General features: G+C 39.1%; 2 protein-coding genes across 2 annotated transcripts; one reads left to right on the top strand and one right to left on the bottom strand.

Annotated features, from left to right (window-relative positions):
* Positions 1-5,142: 5,142 nt before the first annotated feature.
* On the bottom strand, positions 5,143-8,903 carry LOC139468644 (THUMP domain-containing protein 1-like). The gene is made up of 3 exons (XM_071250766.1): positions 8,819-8,903; positions 7,624-7,832; positions 5,143-6,441 (listed from the first exon to the last, which is right to left on the bottom strand). Exons 2-3 carry the CDS (start codon positions 7,819-7,821, stop codon positions 5,545-5,547), a joined length of 1,095 nt encoding a protein of 364 aa, XP_071106867.1. The 5' UTR covers positions 7,822-7,832; positions 8,819-8,903; the 3' UTR covers positions 5,143-5,544.
* Positions 8,904-9,288: 385 nt separating this feature from the next.
* On the top strand, positions 9,289-20,931 carry LOC139469656 (uncharacterized). Its single transcript, XM_071251886.1, has 9 exons — positions 9,289-9,360; positions 11,691-12,498; positions 13,098-13,151; positions 13,294-13,449; positions 13,899-14,288; positions 15,566-15,661; positions 15,826-15,955; positions 17,546-17,660; positions 18,771-20,931. Exons 1-9 carry the CDS (start codon positions 9,302-9,304, stop codon positions 18,916-18,918), a joined length of 1,956 nt encoding a protein of 651 aa, XP_071107987.1. The 5' UTR covers positions 9,289-9,301; the 3' UTR covers positions 18,919-20,931.
* The last annotated feature ends 1,270 nt before the right edge of the window (positions 20,932-22,201 follow it).

Raw genomic sequence — 22,201 nt, forward strand, 5'->3', positions numbered from 1 at the left:
TGGTAAGAAAATGTGACCTCAGTATCTGGTGCCACTAATAAATAGGAACAACCAGGTAGGCTGGAAACAGGATTGATGTGTAATCATGGTTTCATCATCACCATTGTAGTGTTTTTATTTCCTGTTGTTTTATGAACATGTTTGTTACAATGTATAGTCAGGGTGAACTATGTAAACCACATGTCAGTGCCAACCATATGTAAACTTGGTGCACTTACACACAGTTAAACCAGAGCTCATTCACTCACTCTTTATTTTTATAAGGCTTGTGCTCAGTTGGATGAAGGGACTTTTGCTGTAGAATTGGATGGGAAGGGGAGACAACTCATGCATGCCTTTGCAAAGATGACCCTTCCCTAAAGCCAATCCATTTGTTCTTAAATCTTCCCAAAAGTAGTTTCATGACAGCCAGTATGATACTAAAGTAGTTCCCAGTTGTGTAAACCATAGAAATAAAATTTTATAAATATATTTCAGTAAACGTCCTCGTAAGATTCTTCTCCAAAATCTTGCCCAACTGACCCTGATATGTATCACATATTTTTTACAAGGAATTATTTGGTTTGTCAATTTTTTTATGTACCGATACAATGAATGTGACATTATTGTTGTGAATCTCATGTATTCTATTTTGCTGCTTTCGAGCATTTAATACATAGCAATACAGTTTTTACCTGACACAAAGCGTTGTGATGATGGCATCAACTTTTTACTGATCTGACTGCAATACAAACTTAGCCTAACCTTGGAACTTGGAGCTCGAATCCTCCCTCAGTCTCAATGCATTCTACTTTTATCTATGATGTTAATACTCAGTGTATTTTTAATACTCAGTGTATTTACAAAGTTATATTTTGGATTATGCAGAATCTCTAATAACTTATAGTTCTAGTTGTAGTAGATAACTTATGCAATTTCATTTTTTGATTTTATGAATAGTTTGTGTGAATAATATATTACAGATGTGATATATTCCCTGTACATATATAGGGGTGCAACGATATGATACGTATCTCGATACACCGGTCACATGATGATATCTATCTCAATATGACAGTATAACAATACAAACATCATAAAACTGAAAAGTTTGTTTTTTTATATCTTAAAGAAGACATAAAGTCACTCACATGACACTCAACTGATCTTGTAGCAGAAACAGTGAGAAAATCCTATTATATCTGTCCCAAAATACAGGTCCCTTTGTATCTTGTTTTGTATCAAAGATTGTGTTTCGGTGTTTCGTTTTACCCTTAGCAATATATATAGATATACTCACTGTACAGATGTGACAGGATCATTGTACAGATTTGATATATTCACCATTCAGATGGGATATATTCAATGTACAAATCTGATATGATCATTGTACAAATTTGATGTATTCACCATACTGATGGGATATATTCACTGTACAAATGTGATATATTCACTGCACTGATCCGATATATTTACTGCACAAGTGTAATATATTCATTTTATTGACTTTATTTTTAAATGCTTCTCATCTTGACATTTAATTCTCTCTATAAAAGCACATGTGATGTATATTTTGACCTTCATGGAAAGGTGAGTGACTTCATAGATTGAATATATATTCGTCCATTAGATGTAGAGTATTATTTTCCTGATTAATTAATCATTTCAGACAGAAAAAAATTCTTTGAGATTTGTCATTTATGAGTTAATGTTATCATCTGATGTTATCGAAGACGTGATTTTATCCTGTGTTGTGTACATATTTTCTTTTTCTTATTCAGTGGTCATCAAATTGTACATTTACTTCTGTATCATCATTTATGAATGCTAAATTCTAAATCTTTGGATATCTTTTTCTTTCACATACTTACAATGTTTCTTACACAGTAACAACAAAATAATATTCTGAAAAAGGTTTTGTACCTTTACAACATAGCAAGTCTGTACTGTGATCATGGGTGATTTATTACTGCCAATGCAGCTGACCTGACTACATCTTAATACGTTTCCTGTTCTTGGCCAAAATAGTAGGACCAGCCATGTTCATTTCTTGTTTAAAGAGGACTTTGCATGAGTAAAAACAAATACAAATGTTGTTATTGACAAATCTTTGTTTTAGTTTTTATCTAAAATTTCTTTTCCTTACCTTGAAATCTACTGACCCAGTGTTCTTAAGGTGCTGCTACTCTCTGTGCAAAGTTGCCTCCCTTACCAGGGTGATCCACAAGCTCCTCACAGCGACATCCCATTCGTGGAGGTCTTTATACTATCGCTGCCACCAATCAAAGCTCCCCACTGTTAAAGGTGGCTACAACCATGCTTGAAGTTGAACTCACAGCCGACTGACCGTTATGTTTACAAACAAGTGATGACTGCCGTGAGGCAAAATACTCTTACCCCTGCTAAATTATTTTCTTTGTTTGTCAATTTGAATTTGTTTAATTACAACTATCATGTAATTGATATAGTAATGTAAATTAGTATAGTAATTTAAGGGGGGAAGTTGATTGATTTTCTAATCGTCTGCAATCTTGAACAAACCAAGTTCCACTTGGTGATTAGCAATTTGAGAATAAATAACATGTCCAATGCAATAATATGCAAGTTCCATGTATAAATGGTAGGATACACTTGTGCCTTGTGAATATCTCCAAGTCTAACATGTACAGCTTCCATAGTCTGACACAAATCAGAAAATGTCACTGTGGTACCTTACTTGTGATTCCTTTGTTTTAAGGTTATTTTCCCATGATTACTATGTTGTGAATATGAGATCTGTGTGCAGTGCTTATTGCATCAATAGTACTTTTGTGAACTTGTCTTTAATATATACATGTACAAACATAGTAATTTCCAAATCAAACACAAGTCTCAAGCCCTTATTGGGGAGGGTGCAGGTAAAAACAACATGGTACCCCCCCCCCCCCCCCCCCCCCCAAAAAAAAAGACAGCCCCAGGCTTAAAGGCATAAAAAATACCTCAACAATTAGGGATTATGAAAACACTAGCTGTTGAGATATTCATATTCTTTAACCAATTTGGGAGTGTTATACAAAAAGGGGTCATTATAGTTGATGTCTCTAACGTAAACTCATGGATACCAAACCGTATTAGGACCTAGCACTAGTTCTATTGTCACAACCAAAATTCTTGATGGTGAAGGCATTCATAGGACCAGAAACGTTTTAAGCCTTACTTATATATTTCATAATATAGACAGGTGACTTAAATGAAAAGGTTTCTATGACATCGTAGCCCCAAAAATAAATGTTGAAACCTGTATAATAGCTCTTGAATCTTAAAGGATGAAATTTTAACCTTTTCAACCCACTTTATTAATTATCAAACAAATAACTCACGTTATTAATTTTTTACACCTGATTTCATTTTATGAATAGCACATTTTCTCAATGTAATATATTATCATTAAGGGGGAGAAAGGGTTAGTTCAGAATCTCTATTGACATATTGCTCAATGGAAACTTTACAAAAGAGTTTTGACAAATATTGACTTTCAGAATAACCTGAAGCAAATGTCATTGTTTTTATGTACATGTGTGACAGCAACCAAACATTCCATTTCAATGAATAAACTATTTTATCAGAAAGGTTTTGGGGTTTTTTTTGGTCTAAGAGGCCATGCTCCTCAGCAGCAGAAGCTGTCACAAGTAGCTTGAAGTTGTCAACATATTTACTGTTACCTGGGATTCAATTCCAGTTTAGACAGCAGTCCGGAGTAGACAGAAATCCAGTTCTGGCAAAGACTTACATCCCTTGGTATCTCATGCTTAATGAACAGTCTGGTATTGACAGTTCTGGATTAGTCTGGGATTTAGACAGATTCCACTGTATGCGATCATCATAACATAACGCCACAATATTCCAGCCATATGACAACCTGTAAATAATCGAGACCAGTGATTGGTATAACGAGCAACGATCCGTGCCATCAGGGTCAGTCACCAACCAAGTCACCTGAGCCTGACCACTTGATCAATTGTCACCTTAAGGAAGAGAAAACAGTCAAGTCTCGTTAATCCGACAATCGGCTTTATCCCACACTAATGATGGGAACCGATTAAATCAATGCTAGTTAGACCAGTTTATCCGACAGTCTCGCACTCTGACACACCTAATTTGCAACGTTAATCTGACACAGTGATCAGCGTACTCCGTGGTTTTCTGCCCGCGAGTACACAGCCAGTATTTTGATGCGAGACAAGTTGGCTGGTAGATGCATGTTACAAAGCTGCAGAGATAAACTTTACTTAACAATTAACAATTAATGCTTTAAATAAAGAAAACAGGATTAATCACATGCTTAGATTACATCAATCTCATTAAAATCAGATACAAGTTCTCGCTATCGCCAAGGACATCCCATTACAGGTCACGTCAGAAGAACATTTCGCGGACTGTGAACCACGAACGTTGGTACTACTTAATTTCGTTTATCCGACACTCATTTATCTGACATAATCATATGCAACCAGCCATGTCGGATTAACGGGACTTGACTGTACATTTGTATATGGATGTCAACTTCTTTGTATATACATCCTCGGGGGTTGGGACTTGTGCTGCTTGTGCCTCTGCCATTGGCTTGTAGATGGGTCTTGATGGACTTGGCGCTAAAGAAGGTGACATCTATGTTGGCTTCCCTTGTTAGTTTCTACCCTCTGCTATTTTCCACCTTTTGTTATGTTATTAATTTTGTTGTCCTTACATGTACATATATATGCTCTGTTGCATGGCATTCATTCACCTGATGGAATAAGCATATACTACGAAACGTTGTGTTCCTCATAATAAAGAAGTTGACATCCATATATTCTCTTCCTCATATGTATCACTTCCAAATGCCTTTGAAAGACCTAATTGTCTCCTTGTATGACAAGTATGGGTTGCTGGTGACCAATTCTAACCTGGGGTGTCAGCATTGTGTAAATATGACCCTAGACACCAGGTCTGTGACAGATGAAGTAAGGTTGTCAGTATTGTGTGGATAATACCCTGGACGTCAAGACCCAGGCAAGTTCACTTCAGAAGGAAAAGAAACATTACTGTTAACTGGTCATTATTCGATATCAACAGAATTGATTTATTCAATTTTTTTTATATACAACAGAACAATGAGTCTATTTCTGAAAATATTTAGTTCATAAAAAAGTGTGTTCTTTCTTCACATGAATTTGTATCAAATGTCATAGGAACAATGTTAGATGGGACGAGAGAACAATATCATGGAGGCACTCGAACCACAAACAAATTTTATAAATACCTGTGCATCTTGTAAAATAAGTAGCAAAAATGGTTGGTAAAACATCTCTGTTCAGTAACCAAGCGTTAAAATACACCATTACTACCATAACCTCGCAGTAATAGGTCACCATGACCTATTGAAGAGATCTATCTCACCTTCACATTCACAGAAATATTCTGATGGCTCAATATTACTGTTTTACCATTACTTATTGACTTGATGTTTATGATTCCAACATTGTCCCAATTCCCTTCCCATATCCCTTAAACTCATTTTAAGATAGGCATCAATCTTCTCGGTATTCATCCCTCATCCTTTGTCACACATTTTTCTTGTTCACCTTCCTCCTTCACAGTGGCTGCATGTGACTGCTGTTCATCCTTCTCCAGGCCTACCCCTCCAGAATCCCCATCCTTGGTCACTGTCCCATCATCTGTTTCAACCTCTAACTTCACTTTTGCCTCAATGGGTGCCACTTCTTTGACAGGTTTCTGGTCACTTTCTTCAGCCGTGTCTTTCTGTTCATCAGCTTTTGTTTCTGATCCATTCTCCCCACCAGATAATTCCGCTTTCTCCTCTGATTTAATATCCTTTCCTTTTTTAACAGTTGCTTCCTTAACAACCTCATGGAAATTACATTTTCTGAACTTAAAGAAATCTGTGGAGACTCCTAAACAACAGACATTAGAGATGATCTCCACTAAAACAGCAACATCAGGACTGTCACAGTTCACTCTGTTCAAAGGATTCAAACTTTTGACGACTTCACCCAACAAGGGTAACACACTATCCCGGCCAATGCCGTTATTATTCCTCACTTTAAACATCACAGCATATGATCTCTCCTGACCCTTCTCTGATGGGAAATAGGGAGGCAGGATGTTGTCTGCTAGCTTCTTCACTTCATCAAGCACCGCTTTACATGTCCCAGCAATGGGCAACATCCGCATGGCGTATCTGGCCTTGGTCACTTTTTTCTCATAGAGGTCTGAGAATATCTTGTGATGTAGTTCTGTGGGGTTGTCTAGCGATGTCCGGATAAAGATGCAGTTTTTGGCGTGTGTGTCCGTGTTCTGAAACCGCCTCTCCACACTTTGCTGAACTTCCTTGATGGCCTTCAGCTCTCGAGCCATGGCCTTCTCCACATCCTCCTCTTCCTCAGAGTCAGACTTGTCTGAATCTCCATCTTTCCCTGTTAACTGCAACATGTTATACATAATCAGAACTGAAATTACTTGCAGCTTGAATTATGAACAAGTCATTTTGTATATGTGTATGCATCCTCTCCTCAATGCTATGGTACGGCAGGTATGGACTTTAGCACTAGCCCGCTAGCCCAGACCAGTTTTGTTAATGTTAAAGGTATCTTAAGAGCTAGTAGAATTTCAAACATTTTGGGGGGTATGGCTATATCTTATCACTATTCGGGCTAGTAGACGTTCTTGGTTAATTTCCATCCCTGTGGGGAAACTCAGTGTTAACTGGCTTGCAGTGAACACAGTTGTGGATTCTCAGGCTAAGATTGATTTATTTATAAAAAGGACCTTCAGAAATAGACCAAACTGAACAAATGCATTATCACCGCATAACTTTCATACAAAAAGAGAAAAAGTGAGAGAGAATGGTGCCTTGATGAACACAATGTTTGCTTTGACTAAAATGTCAACACACAATGCAGGTGCATGCATAGACCCCCAGTGAAGATTCGGGGAAGAATAGGTCTTCAGCAACCCTTGCTTGCTGTAAGAGGTGCCTATGCTTGTCTTAAGAGGTGACAACAACCACTGCATTGCCTGGTTATCTACAGACCACCGTCATGTAGGTGGAACATTGCTGAGTGCAGTGTTAAACAACAAACAAGCAAACAAAGCATTGAACATTGGTCACATCAGGTCACAACCCTGACGACATCAGTTACCAGGCTACACATCTTCAGCACTGACATCATCTCTTGCTTGATTTTGTACAACATACACGGCAGATATAACTATTATATCTAAACTAACAAAAATATCATATGACATGATACAAATACAGGAATGGAAGAGTTGAAGTGAAATGGCGTTCAATGTAGCATTGAAGATTATTGCACTTACATAGCGATGTTTATGTATGTGTGGCTGCTTGTATTATTCCTCACTAATGCTGGTTTCATAATGCTAGCACACCGAGAAACGATGCCACAGTTCAAAATGGATACCCCAATTATACTGACACTGAGCAATCTGTCCTTGTTTCATACCCTTATTGCAGAGCACCAAGCACCCATCCTTGCATGTCCTTTGGTATAATGCAACTGAACTCGACCACTGACCTTATGCTCTCTGGGCAGATGCTCTATACACTACCCAACAGAGGAATGGACGGGAGTACACATTTACCTTTTCAGGGCCATACATCTCATCAGCATATTCATTGAGGATGTTGTAGCACTCTCTGACTGCCTGCTTCTCATTGTTGTTGCATGTGATCAGGAATCCCCTCATGCCAGCAGCCAGGTTATTTAATCTCTGGCGCTTTTGGTGACATGACTTCCGGTAGTAGGACTTTGGACGCTTCTTTCCCCTCTTTTCACTCATTATGAATGATCCTGGCAAAACAAATAAAGGAAACAGCCATAGAATTAAATGTTATGGTTTCATGAAGTCTGCATTGTGTCTGTAGGGCTGATGAAGCCCATTTCTGGTGTCCCCCGCCGTGATATTGCTGGAATATTGCTAAAAGCAGCGTAAAACCATACTCACTCACTGTAGGGCTGAAGAGGGTAACATAAGTTTAAGTCCTTCTCAGGGTCATAAATAAAACTTTGTTCAGATAATAATAACATAGGCATTAGTAAGTAATCAAACATTAGGTTTTGTATATACATGGTGTCATGAGGTGGATCTTGACATCAACAATGCAACAAACCAATTGAAAGCCAACAGTGTCGGCTGTACATAGTGTGAAGTGATCACACTAATTAGCGGCTTTTAGTAAATTTTCATTTTACTAAGTGTCACATACTATATCTGGGACTGTGTTTGTCAATAAAAGTGGAGAGTATGACTGTGAAAAAAGTTCTTGAAGACAACTGCCAAATTCTTATAGACTATAGACAGGTTATGTTTGTACACTGCGCAGTGTGAGCACTGCTGTCACAAACCAGGAAGCAATCCTTACTAACTGAACAAAAATATGCCTTTAAAAAAAGTTTTTATGTCACATAAGATGAGTCAGGGTATGGTATATGTTTATCCGGACTATCGTAATAAAAACTCAAGAATGTCCCGACGGTAATTAGCCTAGGGCCTAGTACGACCCTTATTGTTTATGAGAAAATGTTTGCACGAAGCCGAAATGCTGAATTTTTCACAAAGATGAGCTGTCACTGCGTTAAGTTTATTTTGATGAAGCCTTGGGCGTGTGAAAATAATATTTGTAGACAGTTTGGATAAGCACTCGGTGAATGATGAGCAGACGACAAAGTGATCAAAAACAGGATGTTTTCCGATTTGGAAACAAATTCGACTCATTTCCTAGTTGTATCATACACGAGTACACAGCGTTAACGGTGTCGTAGTTCAAACAACTTACAACTTAAACCGGTCAACAGGAAACGCGAAGAATTAACACATTAACACATGTCCTGACACACGTGTGTTTGTGTTTTCTGAACTTACCAGGAAGCGAATAGTTAGATTCTGAAACGAAACTACTGGTTTAGATTTTTCTAGGAACCACTAAAGAATGTTTGGAAAAAGTGACAAAACTATTATCAAATATTTATTCATATAGATATTGTATCACAAACACGCCCTGAATAAAATACATGGTGTATATCGGTTATGATTGGATCTGAAGCCGTTTTAAATTGTGCATATGTGTTTCATGCTTTGACTGCGTGTCTATCGTCAATTAATGCGTTTGTCTGTTTGACTAATATTAAAGAGAGATATCAGTTTTGGGCTAAGTTTTAACCGATACATTTTCATATAAAATGTGTAAAATGCTGGGAAATACTAGGATGATTTTATATACGACTGTATACCGCAGTAACACCTAGTTGATATTTCCAAAATGGCTGACGTCTCGTTAGACGATTACATTCAGAAGAAGAATTTCCGCGTTCAGATCCAGTAAATATACATTTAATTCAAAACATTTCGTATGGTGTTAATGAAAAAGATTCCACTCTCAAGAGATGTTGACATTCAGTTGACAAAGTATATATTCTAGCGTGCTACTCGTTCTACTTTCACTTACATTTCAGAAGATCACAAAGTATATTTCTCAGATGTATTGACGCACGTGACATTTATTTCGATATTAAAAGATCAATTACGTTAGATGAGAGGTAGTATTACGTTGTCGGTCCCTATAATGATAGTACAGTAGGGAATTGTATGTTGTTTTGCAATTGATAATTTAAGAGTTGTGTATAGGCTTATAATGTTGAATGCCAAATGTAGAGTCGTTATTATGTAGGTCTATTGGCAAGATACTCGGCCTGAGCGCGGACATGATAGACCTTTCCCTAGGATGATATGTCGCTCAGGCTGTGGCTTGCACTCCACTTACCATTTGATTCTCTTACATATTTAAGAGTGAGTGAGTATGGTTTTACGCCGCTTTTAGCAATATTCCAGCAATATCACGGCTGGGGACACCAGAAATGGGCTTCACACATTGTACCCAATTCGGGAATCGAACCCGGGTCTTCGGCATGATGAGCAAATGCTTTAACCTCTAGGTTACCCGACTGCCCCACATATTTAAGATGTTACACTGCTATGAGTACCGTGACATTATACATTGTCGGATCATAGGTTTCGGACGGCAACGTTTATTGCAATTACTCGCGCTATAACGGGGGTGTAACATCACACAGACATTGTAAATACTCAGATGATGGCTTGTGTTTTAGATAAAGTTGTCTTTATAAGTGAAGGATATGTTTTACAGTTGTTCATGTGATTAGAGAGAAAACTATGAATGTTTCTTAAGCGCCTGAAAACCCATAACACAGGGATATATATAAGTTTTTAATTTTTTTTACTTGAGAAACTAACAGTTGTATGTCCCAGCGTATATGAATAATGAATGTCAAACACAGCTTGGTACCAAGTGAAGCAGTTTTCAAAATTAAGGGTCCTGGGGTCTTTAATGTTGTGCTGCTATGTGGTGTAGTAATAAAATTAAGCATGTCTAGGGGCCCCTCTAAGCCTTTGACCTGTAACATTGGGGTCACTTGCATAGTCCTACTTAAAGGGACAGGACATCGACTGTTCTGAAGCTGTTTGTAAACAGTAGCCAATAACCCCCAAGCTTACTCTGCTCTGCTCGCCTTATTCCGTTTCTGCTCCAGTGATCACAAAGGTGCAGCATTAGAAATTTGCACTAGTCCTGTAGTCCTTGCCAAACTGCCCAATAGTTAAGCTATCATAAGTACTAGTAGAAATTTGCCATTTTTAAGGTGTTTGCTGACTGGTTTTTATGACCGAGGCGTATCAATATTATAATTTAGGCTTTGTTAAACACTGGCTTCTAATTTAATAATATTGCTAAGTCTGGAGTGTAACAACAAACAAGCAAACAAGTCTAATCTTATGAAGCTGTCAATTAGTGTTTTGTAACTCAGTCGTAAGAAAAACACACAAGCTTTCTCTCGAATTTGCCTCTGTTAAAAAAACAAGACTGAAGCCAGTTTACTCTGCACAGTGATTGTGTTTTTGGCTTCACTGTGAAGAGTTTTTGTTGTTTTGATTTGAGAACTGGATCAGGCATGTGACATAACACTTGAAAATTATTTCATGTATGATGTAAATACACACAGACCCCTCGAAATACTGTCCCTTTAAATTGCAGGATAAATATCAGATCAATGTGTTTTCATAATCATGATGATATGGATGAAATTAAATAATATATTTTTACAATGGCATTGGGGGCACGGGTTGCCCAGTCCTCTAAGGCGCCGCGATTCGCTGTGCAGAGTTGCGTCCCTTGGGCAGGCCAAAAACCTATGATTGTGGGTTCGAATCCTGATTTGCCCTGATTATGTTTCTAGGTTTGTCATCACCAAAGTGGTAAACACCTGAGACCTTCATCACTTCGGGCTTTCCTCTCCCCCATTAAGCTGACACGCCGCGATATAACTGGAATATGTTAAAAGTGATGTTAAACCCAACTCACTACAATGGCATTAGCTGGAGGTTTCAAATTTTAATATTCGTCCACATCAAAATTCAAATATTCGATTACACCTGCAAATATGTAAAACATGCACTTCTAATCAATTGCGTTCCATTGCAGTTCCAATTTTTGGAATAACCTGTCAATCAACTATTGTTTAAATTTAAAATAAAACCATACATATATGTTTTCATTTGTGTTACATAAGACATGTTTGTGCAATGAATATTTTTGTAACACAGTATCATGACCCGAGTTATGATGACTATTTCAGAAATGACTGGAACCAAGGAGGTAATGCGAATCTGACAACTCGAGGAGGGAACGCTGGCTTTACAACTCGAGGTGGCAAGGCTGGCTTTACAACTCGAGGTGGCAAGGCTGGCTTCACAACTCGAGGTGGCAAGGCCGGCTTCACAACTCGAGGTGGCAAAGCTGGCTTCACAACTCGAGGTGGCAAAGCTGGCTTCACAACTCGTAAGAATCAGAACAGTCCCGGAGGAGTCAATAGGATTCAGCCTAATCAGAACAGAGGCCCATCTGTGATGGTAACTGGACTTGGAAATGTTAAAAGTTTTGATGCCAGACAGAAAATTGGACAAAAGGTTCAATTTGATGCCAGAGATCGTCTTCAGATGAAGAAGCCTGTGGATGCAAGGATGAAAATAAGTGGACCTCGGGGCCAAGTAGGGGCAAATACGATAAATATCCAAGGTGGGATAAGGCAGAGAATAACTGGCCCAGGAGATGGGACTAGACAAACAATCTCAGCCCCAGGAGTAAGGCAGCAGGTTGTTGGACCAGGCAGTGGCATCAGGCAACAAGTGTCCAGGTTAAGCAGTGGCATGGGGCAACAACTGACCAGGCCAGGAAGTGGGATAACGGAAGAACGTACCTTGACTGTTAAACTTGGTGAGCTGGGAAATGATGCCAGGAAGAAGATAATTGCACTCAAAACAAATAAAGGAACATATGACGCCAGGTCACGGATTGCCATCAGTCCACCCAATCAGCAACAGCAAGTTACCATCACTGGAATTGGGAAGGTCTCACAGGGTGCCGAGGGAACATTTATGAGAACTGTAAGTAAACTGGTTATAATGGTTACAGACTAAAAGGAGTTCACCGTCTGATAATTGTAGTGATATCAGGTTCCCCATGAATGTTGAAATATTTCCTAATATGTTTACTGTTTTACTTTTACTCATGTTAGCATTGACAAGGCTGAGGATAATGTCTCAACACAGACATTAGTCGGTAGCTCTAAGCAGTGTGTAAGTAGTTGTATTGTATCCGATTGATGGGAGGCTCAGCATATAATCTTCATCTTTCCAGCCTAAATTATGAGTTCCCTCAATGGTAGCTCATGATGTTAGCACTTTGTTCATGTTGTTTACCATGTCACCCTCTCTGGTGATATATGTTTTAGGGATTGAGACATGCATAATGGAAGTTAAAATGCTTAGCCGTGATAAATACCACTTAATGCTGAGACTGCTTAGTGACTTGAAAGCAGGATAGTTTTGCATGAAAGGACTACCCTGTTTTGGTTAATTGCTTTTCACACCAATTGGTTATTTGAAAGGAAATTTATTCAGTTGTAATACATTTAAGTACATTTGTCTGTAATTATCACATGCTTGATATTCATGGTTATTAAAGTAATCTTTTGTTTACACAGGCCAACAGTGCAGGGTCCCATCAGATTCAGAAGACTGGACTGATTACTCGAACTGTAAGTAAGATTATCATAGAACTTTTTATGTACATAGACATCATTTTACATGTGTAAACTTTGTTGTCTAAAATGACCTAAATGAGGCAATGAAAATAATTATATAAAGTATAAACATGGTTTTGTTCTTTGTGGTTTTCAGCTGAACAACACACCATCACAGTCCAGTGAAAGCGGAATAGCATCAAGGATTCAGTTGACCAATGGTGGACTACAGGTGACGCGAGCTATCCCATCAGCCACTGTGTCATTTGAAGGCAGCATGTTGACTGTCACAAAGAGAACACAACAGTACCAGGTACAGAGAACACTTCTGTTTTGGATTGCGCAAAAATTATGCAAATTGTCATGCACTTCATGTTTTTTTAGACCAAGGTTATTTTTTTAGCTCATCTGACTGAATGTCATTTGAGCCTATGTCTTCGCGTGTTGTCCATCTGTCCATCTTTTGCATTTTCAATATCTACGCAGAAACTGCATATGGAGCTGAAAGTTTGTATGAATAATCCCAGCTTTGATGTCTCTAAACCTTGCTCACAAAATTTGATTACCAGGGAATATTGATAAGTCCAGGGTGCCTTTGTACAAAACAACCTTAGCGCTGCGACTGTAGTAAGACTCTGTTAAGGTATGGGAGGTACGATCACATTATCGCTAAGACCGCTTGGTACAACGGCACCCTGATTTTTTACTTTTGTACCTCCTTGGATCATGCACACATTTTCATCTGATTACATGTCTTCACAGCAGGAAGAGGAACCGCCTCAGAGTGAAACCCAGGACAATCAGTATTCACAATACAATGAAATGGACAGTTTTGAAGATGAAAATGATTTAAATTTGGGAAGTTACTCCGAAGAAATTAAGCCACAGCTCCTACAAATTAAAAAGACAATCAGAACTACTCCATTCCCCGTAGAAAGTGCACCAAAGAGTGTGCCGGCAATGTCGACATTAAAAAGGAAGGCTCCCCAACCAGCAAAGGTTCAGTCAAGTGGTCCTCTGAAGTTTGTGAAGCCACCTGGAGGCCCTCACATTCCTATTATTGTGCCACCAAAGAAAGCCAAGATGACTGCTCCTGTAGCTAAACCCGTCGTCAAACAGACCAAAGTTCAGGTGAAGGAGCCTGTAGAAGAGGTAATGCTAGTCAACTCTCGAGATAACAAACTCCATGCCACAGTCAACTAGAGTGTAACAATTCATTATAGTGGTGATGTATTGATATGTCATAATTTCTGTTGCAGGGTACTGTTTCCCAAAGCAGTCGTTAGTCATATGTGTGTGTAAAACAGGCGTATCTTTGAAATACTGAACTAGGGGTGTTTCACAGAGCTAGTGTAATATTATGTCCGTGTAAAATTTATGTACAATTTACCCGTGGTGTTGGGGTAGTTTATTTATGCAAGGGGTTTAAGATGGTGCTCAATCTAAATGAGGATGAGATGAAAAGAAAAGTATGTTGTCGAGTAATCCTTTTCAGCAACAGGTCCTCCTTTTCATCTTCTTCTCTGAGTACCTGCCACCTGTAGATAACTGTCATGCTGATTTTCCTACCTCACACGCGGAAAGAGCTCCAGTCTTAATATTTTAAGGGCACATAAGGGCACACAACATTTTACGGCAGTTTTAGTGAAGCTTTGTAAAATAGTCAGTACTATTTGTCAAGTATTTAGCTTTGGCAATACAATGTACCCAAACAGCTAGTTAAATTTCCTATTTATTTTCTTGAATTCTATTTGTTGCCTAAAGTGAAGTCATCAAGCTATTTAACATGTTTAAACTGTCACCTACTACTACTAAGTTTGTGTGATGTAAAACTGCTCCTGGTGCAGAATAGCTGCTGTTTGCAGTGCTGGCAGTATATGTGGTAATCATTGAGACATTTGTATTTGACAGTGAATCGCAATGTTCACACATACATTTTATGTCAACTATCACAATAATCGCGATGTACTTTTTGAGTACCAGTCTACACACCTACCAACATGATCAAAACCTGTTTTTATCTCTGAAGTTTGTTATTTCTCAAGTAATATCATTGAATGCCTTCTTCGGGATTAGAATTGGGTTAACACTATCTGGCGTACTCGGCTACATCTGGAGTTCTGGGGCACCAGTCGTCTAAGGCCCCGCGATTCACTGTGCGTCCCTTGGGCACGCCAGAAACCTATTATTGTGGGTTCGAATCGATTATGTTTCTAGGTTTGTCAGTACCATACCCATGGGTTTCACCGAAGTGGTAAACTTCTGAGACCTGCATCACTTCGGGCTTTCCTCCCACATTAAGCTGACACACCGTGATATAACTGGAATACTGTTAAAAGCGGCGTTAAACACAACTCATTCACTCACTCACTCACTTTATGCTGAGGTGGCATAATGCACATTGATTTGTATTCTTCTTTTGTTTGGAGGAAGAGGAAACGACTCAAGACATCCTTAGTCCACTGCAAGGCTATCGAGTGTATGTCACTAACCTTCACCCAGTCGTCAACCAAGATGACATCATTGTAAGTACAAAACCACAAGTTTTGTTGTAACAATGCAGTAGTCTTTCACATTGTCTACATACAAGTGATTCAGATGTAAAGTAATTTATATATAATGTTGAGTCAGGAAAACATTACCTGTTTAAGGGTATTTTGACTTGTGTCTTGTTGTATTTGCTTTCTAGGAGTTGTTTGGCGCAATTGGTGCACTTCGTAAAGCCAAGCTGATAAAGCAGGGGACTGCGGAGGTTGTGTATGTGAAGAAGGATGATTCCCTCAAGGCTGTACAGAAATATCACAACAGGGAGTTGGATGGTGAGTTGATAAACTGTTAGTTTCAGGCCAAATTAGTCTTGCCCTAGGAATACAAAAGAGAGAACACAGGCATTGCTCTTATTGATTGCAGTTGATTTCACACTGAACTTGAGAGATGATTATGTCTCCACAAATAACAGCATACGAATCACTGATACAAATAGGAATATTGCATATGGTAGCTAAGTCGTTTATGATGAGACTATTGAGCACCAGTGATCCAGTGACAGGATTCAAGGGTACAGTAGGTCTTCTGTACCCCATTCTTGTTGTAAAAGACAACAAATGAGGATAGGGTGGTTACAGCTTGTATCCTGCCTGATTCAGATGCCTCATTGTGCCCTGGCAGCATGGATTGTTGGTCTGGCTATCACCCACTTGTTTGCCTCGCCCTGATTATTTACACAAAGCGATTTAGTTGGAATATAGATGACTGTGGCATCAATACACATGAAGATCCCAGTTAGAATTCATCATCAGCAACCCATGCTTTTCATAAGAGGTGAGCAACAGGATCAGGTGGTCAGACTTGCTGACTTGGTTGATGCATGTTATCTTATCCCAATAGCGTAGAACGATGCTCATGATGTCATTTGAATTGTCAGGTCCACGCTCAATTATTTACAGAATGCCACCATATAGCTGGAATATTGCTGAGTGGAGCATTAAACAGACACGCCTGGCATAAATCAACATTCACTCAATAACACACAGCCCAGTAATGTGCAATTTCACTTTGTTCCGAGCATGGACTGAACATCCTCAGTCTGCACCCCAGCGAGAGTGTATGAACCTCCATCCAGCCAGTCTGGTGTTGTGCTGATGATGGTACTTACCTTGTCTTCTCACACCAGGGGGCGTGTATGAACCTCCATCCAGCCAGTCTGGTGTTGTGCTGATGATGGTACTTACCTTGTCTTCTCACACCAGTGAACGTGTATTAACCTCCGTCCAGTCAGTCTGGTGTTGTGCTGATGGTACTTACCTTGTCTTCTCACACCAGTGAACGTGTATGAACCTCCGTCCAGTCAGTCTGGTGTTGTGCTGATGGTACTTACCTTGTCTTCCCACCCCAGTGAGCTTGTTTGAAGCTCCGTCCAGTCAGCCTGGTGTTGTGCTGATGGTACTTACCTTGTCTTCCATCCCCAGTGAGCGTGTATGAACCTCCGTCCAGTCAGTCTGGTGTTGTGCTGATGGTACTTACCTTGTCTTCCCACCCCAGTGAGGGTGTATGAAGCTCCGTCCAGTCAGTCTGGTGTTGTGCTGATGGTACTTACCTTGTCTTCTCACACCAGTGAGCGTGTATGAACCTCCATGCAGCCAGTCTGGTGTTGTGCTGATGATGGTACTTACCTTGTCTTCTCACACCAGTGAACGTGTATTAACCTCCGTCCAGTCAGTCTGGTGTTGTGCTGATGGTACTTACCTTGTCTTCTCACACCAGTGAACGTGTATGAACCTCCGTCCAGTCAGTCTGGTGTTGTGCTGATGGTACTTACCTTGTCTACCCACCCCAGTGAGTGTGTATGAAGCTCCGTCCAGTCAGTCTGGTGTTGTGCTGATTGTACTCACCTTGTCTTCCCATCCCAGGTCTGCCAATGCAGGTGAAGCTGCTGACTTCTACCACAGCAACGGTGAAAGTTCCAGCACCAGCGCCAGTTGAGGCAGATGACAATGCAGATGCTTCAAAACAAGGGCCTCTCAAGTGAGTATATAGTTATAGAATTCCGGCCTTCCGAGGACATTTTTATGTGCGACCTATAACTTGAAAACTGCTACATGGATTCTCCTCAAACTTTGTGCTCACTTTCTATACCAATAGGAGAGGTGCAGTGCAAAGTTTGATTTCAATATTTGGATTTTCTGAAAAAATATGTCCCATAACTACTTGAACATGCTGAAAACTCTTTTTCAAATTTTTGGAACAGTTTGCATACTAACAGAAGAGGTGCAGTGAAAAGTTTGAGTTTGATATGTGAAAAATATGATTTTTTCCATGAATGTTTTTTTTGCTTCAACATTTGTGCGACCAATAACTTGAAAACTACTTCATGGTTTCTTTTCCAGTTGGGGGTACAGTTTCTATACCAATAGGAGAGGTGCAGTTTGATTTTAAGAGGATTTTCTGAGAAAATATTGCTTTTTTTGATGTTTTGAACTTTAAAATATTTATGTACCACCAACCTACTATGTTATATTATTGTGCTTTTAAAATAGAAACAGGCTCAAACGTAAGGCATCAATATATCTCCAATATCAATATTGTTCTTCAGCAGATGACCAGGTCGGGGGTATGCTCTGCTCACTTTTTGACTTGTTTATCATTGTTTTTAATCAATGCCTTCATCGTTCACCCTTTGGGGACAGCAGGGTTAGAAACTAACAGTTTTTGTCCACGAGTCCTTATAATGATAACATATAGCAAAACCCTTAAAATGGACCAATTTCTACTAGTCCTTAGGATACCTTTACTATTGGGCAGTTTGGTAAGGACTACAGGGCTAGTGCCAATTTCTAACGCTACATGAGTAGTCAAACAGTCCAAGGCGCTGTAATTCTTTGAAAAGAGTTGCATCCCCTTTCACTGTAAGGATCAGCTGATATTTGGTTTGAATCCAATATTTGCCAGATTTATGATAGTTGGTTTGTATTATAATGTGTTTCGCCAACGCGGTAAATATCATCAACCTGCATTGCAAAGCTTTCTTCCAAGATTAAGCTGAAGAGTCTTGATGTAACTGAATACTTTTCAAAACACCATATACATAACCCTGACTCACCTGTGATTTATTCAGTGTTCCTGATCTACTTTTAGGTTGTTGAAACAGGCATCTTCAGCATCTTCCATCCTGCGTGCCCAAGCGGAGGCGGAGTCTGCAGTGGAACCATCTCTTGTACACAGGGCTCTGTTTAAGCTTGGGGCACAGGGCTCCAAGCCTGTTACCTTCACGGTCAAGATCTAGAACTACATCAGTTGTCTCCCTTGCTCATTGTTTTGAAATGATAAGCATCCTTCTCATCCAGTGTATCTACCATAGAGAGATGAACCTTGTACTGGTTCAGTAATCATTCACACGTGACCATGAACACTTGAAGGTGGACCTTTGCAGTGTCATTGACACCAAGTGACAGTCTTCTGAAGTACCGTTCTGTGTAGTTCTGTGTTGACATCCCTTCTGAACAGCCTCGGAGAACTCATACCCATAACGTACCAGACTGATTATGAGTTTAAACTGATTAGTGCTTCCTGGTGAAACTAGTCATCAATGGACATCAGAAGGCAATTAGACCATCATTATTTAATTTGCAGACAAGTAAGTCTTAATTGTAAATTTTCTATTTTCTGTTGAGATTATTGTTGATGGTTAATTCTCGCAATTAGACCATCATTATTTAATTTGCAGACAAGTAAGTCTTAATTGTAAATTTTCTATTTTCTGTTGAGATTATTGTTGATGGGTAATTCTCAGTTTATTAAACTTTATTGGACTAAACATGTCTCCGATCTAGATCTGTTTAGTTTATATTATTGAAGAGATCATCTCAACCATCCAGGAATTTTTGTGAAATGTCATCTCACATCATGTCTGAGAAAAGAAAACTGATCTAACTACAAAATACCTAACGTGTTGGAGAGCCAAGTATTTGTATATGGTTTTGGGGTTAGACTGACATTGAGGTGGATCTCAGCATGTGTTATGTGTCATGACATTTTAGAGTTATCGATATGTCCCTATATTGATGCTGTGTGCATCAACGATATGTTCATGTATATGTTTTTCAACTGTTTAAATACCAATGTAATGCATTGGAGATGAATGTATTTTACATTATCAAAGGTTGGTGCTTTTTTAAATACACATCTTATATGTTGACAAACAATGTCTCGTCATAAACTGTTGATGTGAAAAAGTATTTTCGTAAGTTTGAATTATTCTCCGGCATGTGTTAGAGCTGAAGGACATTGAAAATATTTCCCTTAAATTTATTTCTTCATGAACCCTCATTTGTATATGTGAAGTCATCATAACACGACATTTGTAACATAGTTCCTTGAAGTTTGTTGAATCACCTCTGTACAATGTTGAATATAAAGCATATGGCCCCATTTTTTACTTGTTCAATATGAAGCATATGGCCCCATTTTTGACATGTTGAATATGAAGCATATAGCCCCATTTTTGACATGTTGAATATGAAGCATATGGCCCCATTTTTGACATGTTGAATATGAAGCATATAGCCCCATTTTTGACATGTTGAATATGAGGCATATAGATTAGTCTGACATTGTTGAATGTGAAGCATGTAGCCTAATTCTAGTTCTGACATTTAAAAGAATGCTCAGAGCCTAATTCCAACAAGGCTTAAAAGGATGCATACTGTCTAATTAAAAAATGTTTCATGTGTACAGGCTGGTCGACAAGGCCAGGAGATATGTTTGATGAGAGATCTCATCTCACACTGCAGCAATAGAGATGTTCATTATATTGGCTGATGAACTGGTCCATATTATATGGCCTGAACTACACTCAGTCATTGTTGATACAGCAGTACTTAAAGAAGAGGTTTCACCGTAGCATTAAGGGTAATACCAAGTCCCTAAGACCACTTCCCCTTCCTGTGTTTGAATGAGAATAGTGTGAATGCTGTGTTGAGGACGTGTAATCTGTGATTCCATGTTCATGGGAAGCCCAGCGCCATCTACAACATAATATCTCGAGAAGGTAATACAAGTCTTCCTTGTGAAATCTTTGGGAGAAGAGCATGAGGACTGTTATCATGATACTGACTCTGGTGTGACCTCGACACATTGCTAGTATTGGCAGGCAGTGTGCTTGTATATAGATGAGCTGTTGGTCCACACAGGTTTGAGGTTAGACTATCTGCTTGGTTTGTGAAGGTATGTCTGGTGTCGTTGTTGTGTCATGCCAATGTTCAACAACCAATGGCTATTGAATAAATTTTGTCAATACCATGTGTATTTGTGTTTTAGCTCATCTGGATGGTTTATTTTCAGTTTACATTATTACTTGCATGATTATCAAACCTCATGCCAACCAATTCAGTTGTGGACAAAACCTCAAAGACTTCCGGAGTGAGTGAATGTGGGTGACAACATGAGCAACAATCCAAGCTGTCAGTACACAATGGCCCACAATCGGCCTGGTCAAACAGTATGACCATACAATGCACAACTGTTCTATGCCCAGTATTTTCCTGCTAACCTAATATGACACTGTATACGGCAACTAAAGATACCATAAGGAATTCATTATGCCAACATTTATTTACACTCTTTGGTATCCATATCGCACGTGTCATGTCAAAAATGAAAACTTGACACTTACAACAGTACGTGAGTTGATGTTAAGGATCAAAGGAAGACTACACTTCAAACCTCGCCCAATATTTTTCTGCTAACTTAATATGACCCCATATATACGGCAACTCAAGACACCATAACTAATAGCATCTTGCTGACCTTTTGTAAAAGAGTCTCCCAAAAGCATTGTCTCTCTGTGGACTAGTGTTTCACTCACTAGACTACAAGTACGAAGGTCGAAAGTTCAATCCCACTGAAATATTAGAAACATTTGTTGTTGATATTACATCATTCCGGCACGTTTCCTTAAGTTAGCATTGTAATGGGTGTTATGAACATTGCGTTCAATAGCAACATAGATCTCTAACTCGGGACATTTGATACATGTCAAACCCACTTAACAAATGTTAACTTCTGGAATACCTAGAGACTTCCTTTGGAATATCCCTGGGACAGAGGGATATTCTGTTGAAAGTCCCTGCTAATTGGTTATTTTATGAAAATAAAGCCCCGTGAAAACTATAGGATGATGTCACTAGAGGTGCCTGGTAGGGAATGTCCGATTGGGACTAGTTTGACCATAGCCAAAGCAAAATGCACTTAGATACACATGTAGAACGATCTGGTCATGCACACACTGAATTTTACAGAAGCTTAATCTGGGATGTGTTCATAGTCAGAAAGGAATGCGAACATTAGTGACTTGTAGTGCAGCCATGTAGTTCCAGAGAATTTTTGTCATTAAGCAATATATCACGTGACTAACGGGATCGGGTGGTCAGGCTCGCTGACTTGGTTGATGCTTGTCATCGATGCTCATACCATCAATCACCAGATTGTCTGGTCCAGACTCAATTATTTACAGACTGCCGTCATATAGATGGAATATTGCTGAGTGCGACTAACTGACTGACTAACCA

This window comes from Haliotis cracherodii, unplaced genomic scaffold (assembly GCF_022045235.1).
Source record: "Haliotis cracherodii isolate W230 unplaced genomic scaffold, xgHalCrac1.p SCAF_2, whole genome shotgun sequence".
Classification (NCBI taxonomy): Eukaryota; Metazoa; Mollusca; class Gastropoda; order Lepetellida; family Haliotidae; genus Haliotis; species Haliotis cracherodii.